Here is a 7,325-nt window from a genome sequence, read left to right on the forward strand (position 1 = left end):
GGCCGTATCTCCGAAGGACACGGGGAGTGACAGTTTGCCGATTGCATTCACTCTCTTTCCTCCGAATCCCATTAAAGGGATTTCCGAAGGTTGAAGCAGGCTTCGGTCGATACCCATCTTATCGAAGGTATCGGAGAAGATGATGTCTGCAGAACTGCCTATGTCAACTAGTATCTTGCCAATCCTCCAGCCCTGAATGTTTGCCTCGATGACAAGAGCGTCTGTGTGTGGGTAGCTGATGAGGTTGACATCTTCTTCAGAGAAGGTGATCGGAGAGTGTGACCTCTGGGTTCTCTTTGTTGGACCTTCGGAGACGATGCAATGGACTTGCCTGAAGTAGTCCCTGCGTTGCCTCTTGTTTTCGAAGTCCAGGGTAGAACCTCCGGAGATGGGCATGATCATGCCGAAGGATGGTAGTGCCGCGGGTTGGCTATTTGTGGTTTGGTTTTCTTGTTTTGGTGGGTGAGCTGGGGGTGGCGGTAGCTGCTCCTGAGTGGGTTGAGCTTGGGTTGTGGGTTGGATGGTTTGCGTTGTAGGGTTTGGCTGCGGCTGCCAGCTGTGATTGTAGTTGTAGTTAAACATGGGTGGGCGGTATGCTTGTGTAAATGGTTGAGGTGGAACGAACGAAGGCTGTGTGTACTGTATTTGTTGAGGTTGTTGGGTCTGTGGCCATGTAGTGTGCCCAACTAGCTTGGCCTTTTTCTCGGCCTCCATTCTGTCGAGGGTCTTCTTCTTCTCTGGGCACTGGTTTGTTCTGTGGTCGGAGTCAGATCCATGGAAGTGACAGAAGAATTTTTTGGGGTCCCGCGAAGGTCCACGACCTCGGCCCCTTCCTCTGTCTCGACCTCTACCTCGTGCCTCGGACGAAGGCTGCTTGTCGTTTGAGCGTTGGGGCTCTAGCTCTGGTGGTGTCATGAAAGAATCGAAGGTTATCTGATCCTCATCTTCGTGCGAAGTTTCCAGAGGTAAGATGAGCTGGTGAGCTGGCTGCTTCTCTTGCTGCCATGTTTGTTGGTTGTACTTTTCAGCCTGACACATGATTCTTCTTTGCTCGACCCTTCTGCGGTGGTCAGCGTCTGACTTCGCGTACTTTTTTGCTTCTGAATAAAGCTCCTCTAGAGTCCTCGGAGGCTCACTTATGAGGTGAGAGGCAAGCTGACCAGGCAGGAGTCCCTCGATGCATTTTTCTATCGCATCTTTTTCTGGGAAGTTTGGAATTTGAGCCTTCTTTTGGACGAACCTCCGGAAGTAGTCATAGAGAGGCTCACGGTCATGCTGGGGGCACTTGAAATCTTTGACAGTGTTGGTAGTCAGCCTTCTGAAGCCCTGGAAGTCCTGGAGGAGCCTTCCTTTCAGCTGATACCAGTTGTTGATTGATTGCGGAGGTAGGTACGAATACCAGTTAGCCACAGAACCTTCACAAGCCATGACGAATGACTTGGCCATGGTGGAGTCGTCACCTCCGGCCGAAGCGATGGTTGCTTCGTAGGCCATGAGGAACTGAGTTGGATCTGTTGTGGCGTTGTACTTGGGGAGTTGAGTTGGCTTGTAGCCGAGCGGCCATGAAGTTCTCCGTAGAGCGACTGAGAGTGGCGAGGTCGGGTCAAATGGGAGGTTGACCGGCGGTGGCCTTTGGTTCTCATTATGAGCAAAGGCTGTCTGTAGGATGACGCGGTTTTCTTGCTGGGAGGAACCTTCGGGCATTTCTTGGTATGCCCTCTGTAAGCTCTCAACTTCTGCCTCCATCTCTGCTAGCCTGCGCCTGGCCTCGGCTAACTTGTTGGCTTGGTCCATTGCCCTCTTTTTGGTTGCAAGCTGGGCTTCGATGTTCTTTTTCTTCATTTCGAGGGCTTTGAGCTTGAGTGCAGTTTCTGTGAGTTGATGAGCTTCGGTGTTTTCGATGTTATCAAACAGGTCTCCATGAGGGGCAGTTTCGTTGTTGATGTCTTCCATTTGCGGGTTGACTCCTTCGTGCTGCGGATGGGGGCCGTTGAGGTTGCGGCCAGGCTCGGTGGTGGTGCTTGTGGTGCCGACGATGGCTTTCTTCTTCGCTGGGGCCATCGAGGGTTGTCTTACGTGCTGGAACGGTGGTCGCCGCTGTTGGGATCTCTGCTTTGTAGATGCCCAGACAGGGAGCATGAACAGTAAAAAGGGAGACAATGAAAGTAAGTGTCGAACTCTCCAATAATGATCAGAAAATTCAACCCTTTACACTGTGGAGAGAGGAGGCTATTTATACCCCTAGCCCTCGGCCAGGATTACCTAAATTGCCCCCTCCCAACTCATTTACAGCCCACTCTCAGCCGGTTTCGGGGTAAAATTACAAGGTGAGAGGTTTACAAATCCGACCTTCTCACGTATTCGGAAGGTGTACAACTCCGACCTTCTTTCATATTCACGTTTTACTCACGTCTTCAGTCGACGAAGGTTGCTATAACCTTCGGGTTCCTCCGAGAGTTCGGGCCATGAAGATTCCATCAACGAAGGTCTTGATCTTCGAGTTTATGTTTCCGGGTGGCCGTTCGTCACCTTCGGCGCGGTGGAGGCGGTATCCTTCGGACCGAAGGTCTTGGTGTTTGCGCTTGCGCTTCAGGGCAGCCATCCGTTATCTTCGGCCTTCAGAACGTGATATCCTTCGGCCTGAAGGTCATGGTCTTCGAGCTTGCGCTCCTTAGTGTTCACCCAATACCTTCGGGTACGCTTGGCTCCATTTCGTTTTGGCCCTGCAAACAGGTTAGAGAGCATTTCCGAGGGTGAGGGCTTGACCCGAAGGTCCAATCCCCAACACCGTACAAATGGCACTTTTTGTTAAAATGTAATAGACACCACCACTTTCTGATTCCTTTATGGTTACCACTCCATCCCAAATTACTATTTATTTTGGCTTTTTTAGATACATGATTTTTGCTATATATCTAAACATAGTGTACATTTAGATGTATAGTAAAATATATGTATCTAGAAAAGTTAATATATGAATTGTAATTTGGGACGGAGGTAGTATCCAGTAATAGAGCATGCATGGAATCAGTATGGAGTAAGATTTATTTGAAGCAAAGCTGTTTTGGAATTCAAATGATGTGAACTGGAGAGGAAACAACAATACGTTTACACACCGGGTATATATCGCGCGCGCTTATTGGAAACAGGTACTGTAGCAAGAAATTAAAGGAAACGGGTACGCGCGCGTGATCGGATGGACAGGAAATGGTAACTCCGATCCCTAGGCGCTTGGGGCGATGATCCTCTCGATGGCCCGCAGCGCTTCGATAGCATTGCGGAGGTAGTAGGCGAGATCGTTGGAGATGGCGGCGAGCGGGTTGGCGGCGACCTCCTTCTTGACGTCCTCGTCGGCGGTGGGCACCGGCGCCGTGGGGTCCTTCTCGAAATTCTTGGCCTGCTCGCGGTAGGTGTCCATGCGCGGCGTGGCGAAGAGGCGGACGTCGCTGTCTTCGTCGCCGCCCCTGGCGCAGTAGCGCTGGCGGCCGTGGCTGGTCTCGGAGGCCAGGGCGTAGGGGCGGCCCTGCGCCTCGTAGAGCTCCTTGGTCTCCATGAGCTTGATCAGCTGCACCAGCTCGGCCCGGAGCGAGTCCACCAGCTTCTGGCCGTCGGCGAGGCTGTCCAGCACGATGTCCTCCAATGCGTTCTGCGCGTCCACCAGCTTGTACCGCGCCTCGTCCAGGCTTTCAGGGTCGCCTTTGTCCGCCAGCAGCCTCGCCTGCCTGATGGCCTCGGCGTGGTTCCTCCTGGCGATCTCGGCCTGCACCTGCCGCGCCTTGCTGCTCGCGCCAGGGGCTTGGGATGGAGTCGGGGTGCGCCTGATCTGGATGTCCTGTGGAAGCTGAGGGTCCCTTGGTCTTCCCTGGGCGGTGTAGCTGTGCTGGGCCTCGGCTAAGGGCGCGTCGTACTCCTCATTGTTGGTGGCGCTCACGTCCTTGAGCGTGAGGGTGATGACAACCCTGCGCCCTTCTCCGGCGAAGAGGGTGCCGAACGCGATGGTGACCACGCCGGTGGCGGCGTCTGTGGTCGTCTTGTAGTCGGTGCCGGGAGCCACCACTATTGTGTCCACGTCGCCGTCGTCGGTCTTGGGAGTCAGGGTGAGCTCCACGTCCTGCGCCACCACGGTGAGGAGACCAGCCAGCAGCTGCGAGAAGGGCAGAGTCACCGTGGACCCGTCCGGCACGGAGCTGAAGGTCCCGCCCGGCGATCTCTTGGCAATGTCGCTCATCAGCAGGTGGTTCGTGTCCTTGCCGAAGCCAAACGTGTAGATGGCCACCTGGCCGGGGTCGACCTGCCTGGCGTCGCCGGGCTTCTGCTCCCCGTCCGACATGAGGAAGATGTTGGCGGTGCGGGCCTTGGTGTTGACGCGGCCGGCGATCACGGCCAGCCCGGTCTCAAGGCCGGCCTGGATGTTGGTCCAGCCGCCGGCCGCCAGGCCGTCGACGACAGCCTTGAGCTCGGTCTGGGCGGCCGGGGTCATGGAGCGCAGCGGGGTCAGCCTGGCGGCGTCGTTGGAGAAGGTGACGATGGAGAGGCGGTCCACCGGGGTGAGCTTCATGATCACGAACGTCATGGCTTTCTTCAGGCTCGCGATCTTGTCCCCGCGCATGCTGCCGCTGACGTCGAGCACGGCCACCAGGTCCAGCCCCTCCCTCACGGTGGTGGAGGATGTCGCGTTGATCTCCACCTCCGCCGTCACCGTGTCCGCCGTCAGCGCCGCATCGTCCTTGAAGTACTTCACCGGCTTGATGCTCACCAGACCCTTGGTGCTCCCTACAGCCATGAAAATGAAATGCAAATCAATCAATCAATGGCCAAGGTCATCGTCATCTCTGTGTCCATGCTGCTGATGACAAAGAAACTGTACCGGTGTTGGAAGTAGGAGGCTTGTCATCATCGTTGAATGCCATTGCTGATCCTGCTGGCTGCTGCAACTAGCAAACAGGGAGGGAGGGAGAACAAATTGAAGGAGAGCACACCTTGTATCTGATGAGTCTGATGGATGCACATTCATCCCTGTATATATACAAATCCAGCGCTAGCTGTAGGCCTGTAGCAAATGCCCCAGTTTGGATGACTTGGTATGACTCGCTGCGCAATTTTTTTTCCAAGTCCATTTGATTAAATGGACCCAGAAGACTTGGCTATGTTCAAACAATAATATGACTTGACTAGAGAGGCAGAGTAGACACCCACCGGCTCGAGACCGAGCGGAGGAAGCGGCGAGCCAGGGGCGGCGGCCGCGGAGGCCGCGAACTCTAGGGGCGGCGGCGAGCGCGGAGTCCGCAAGCTCCAGCACGGTGGCCATGAGCTCCAGGGGGCGGCGGCGGCCACGAGCTCCAGTGGAAGGCGACGAGGCAGGGGGCGGCGGCGAGCTCCACGCATTGGCGGAGGAAGCAGGGGAGGCGTCGGGAGAGAGAAAGAGAGAGCGGGAGGGAGAGGGTGAAGGTAGAAGATAGCAATTTTGGAGGGTTTTTTGCATATATTCATGCCACGTGGCGTCATGCCAAGAGGTATGGATCTAAGTGGCACAACTTAATAAGTTCAAGGTCCCAGATTTCGATTTTGCAAGTTCGTGGACCTAAGTGGCACCTCAGGACAAGTTCGAGGACCGCTGGTGTATTTAACTCTTTTCTATATGTGTAGATCTGTAAGTATTTTATTTAACTTTTCTACTGATTTTGATTCAGTGTCGATGATTTTGGAATTCTTTTATGCCTTTTAATATCGTTTTAAGGAAAATACCACATCATATCATATAGCACTACTATCTTCTCCCAAATTTTCTCTCCACACTACTACAAAACAGACCTTTGTTCCAGGCCATTTGTCCCGGCAGCCTTTGAGCCCGAGACAATAGGTGGCTTTTGTCCCGGGTCCAACGGCTAGCCGGGACAGGGGGGACAGGGGCCTTTTGTCTCGGTTGGAGCCGAACCGAAACCGAGGAGTTCGGTTTGGTTTCGGTTCCTATTTCTTAGGAACCGAAATATTCGGTTCGGTTCGGTTCTACACCTCGGTTAACCGAAGAATCGGATACATCAGAAAATTATCCCACGAAGGAACGAAGCCCAACAAATCCAGCAAACCAATTAACCCTAGGGACCAATCCCACCCTGCCAAACACACCACATCCGCCTCCCCCAAGCCACCAGGGAGCAGGCGGCCAGGCGCTAACTCCCGCCGACGCATGCCGCCGCCCAGTCCCCGCCGCCGGCGACCTCCGCCCTGCCGCCGCCGGCCGCCTCCCAGCCTCCGCCGCCGTCGACCGCCTCCCAGCCCCCACTGACGCTGGCCTCCGCCCAGCACCCGCCGACACCGGACCCGCCGCCGCCGGCCGCCTCCCAGACCTTGCCGCCGCCGGTCGCCTCCCCGGTCCCAGCCCTCGCCGCCGCCGGCCGCCTCCCAGCGTGCCCCCCGGCCCCGGCGGCCGCCGCCCCCGGCCCCACCCCCGGCGCGCGGCGGCGGCGGCATCGCGCGGCACCATGACGAAGGCGCGGCGGTGACAGCGTCCCTTCGGCGACCCGCGGGATGGCGCGGTGGCGGCGCATCGACGACGCGCGGCCATGACCTGCGTGAGGGTGCGGATCGACGGCGACCTCCACCGGCGAGTGCGTGCGGCGGCTGATTTTTTTTTCATTTTTTTCCTTCCTTTTTCCTTTGCCCTGGTAAATCTCGGTTCTTTCGGTCAGAATCAAAACCGAACCGAAGAAACCGAAACTGAAATTCATTAATTCCTATATCTAAAAAAATGATCGGTTCCAATTTTCTAGGAACCGAATTTCAAAAAAAAAAAAAGGAACGGAACCGATCGGCTAGAACCGAACACCCAGCACACGAAATGCGGCAATAATGCCCCCGGTACGGGCCGGTGGGTTGATCGAGCTTCAATGCCGCGTACCACTGTTCCAGCGGCTGACTGAAATGAAATTGAATTCCATGACGTGTGCAGTGTGCTGCGGCGGTTCCAGTACTCATGCATCTGCAAGTCTTCGTCAATGCCAATGGTGTGCATGCATCTGCAAGTCTTCGTCCATATCCTAGTACAGCATTAATGCGCAGAATGCAGTTGATTAGCTAGGGACTGGGGTAGTTGTGAAGTTACTCCAACAGACAATGTAGTTAGTGATCTACCAGTGCACGTACAGAGCAGAAGGCGATTATTGTGCACGCACATAGTAATACAGGGCAGGCCGTTCCGTTGTGGCGATCATGGGTATTCTAGATTATGCTAGGGGTTTTTATGCTAACATGGGCAGATCATTTCTCTCGAATTTCAGCAAAGGACAGGGTCTTCTGCCAAAGAAATCCCGGACCATTGCGATTGC

At 55.2% G+C, this 7,325-nt stretch overlaps 1 protein-coding gene across 2 annotated transcripts; it reads right to left on the reverse strand.

The window, feature by feature from the left end:
- Positions 1–3,031: 3,031 nt before the first annotated feature.
- Positions 3,032–5,455, reverse strand: LOC120663843 (E3 ubiquitin-protein ligase WAV3-like). 2 transcript variants are annotated; one of them, XM_039942785.1, is made up of 3 exons: positions 5,197–5,455; positions 4,868–5,050; positions 3,032–4,773 (listed from the first exon to the last, which is right to left on the reverse strand). In XM_039942785.1, exons 2-3 carry the CDS (start codon positions 4,908–4,910, stop codon positions 3,224–3,226), a joined length of 1,593 nt encoding a protein of 530 aa, XP_039798719.1. In that variant the 5' UTR covers positions 4,911–5,050; positions 5,197–5,455; the 3' UTR covers positions 3,032–3,223. The 2 variants fall into 2 exon arrangements, with proteins under 2 accessions (XP_039798719.1, XP_039798718.1); XM_039942784.1 differs by lacking the exon at positions 5,197–5,455 and having other exon boundaries at positions 4,868–5,179.
- Positions 5,456–7,325: the final 1,870 nt, after the last annotated feature.

Source organism: Panicum virgatum, chromosome 3N, assembly GCF_016808335.1.
Source record: "Panicum virgatum strain AP13 chromosome 3N, P.virgatum_v5, whole genome shotgun sequence".
Taxonomy (NCBI): Eukaryota; Viridiplantae; Streptophyta; class Magnoliopsida; order Poales; family Poaceae; genus Panicum; species Panicum virgatum.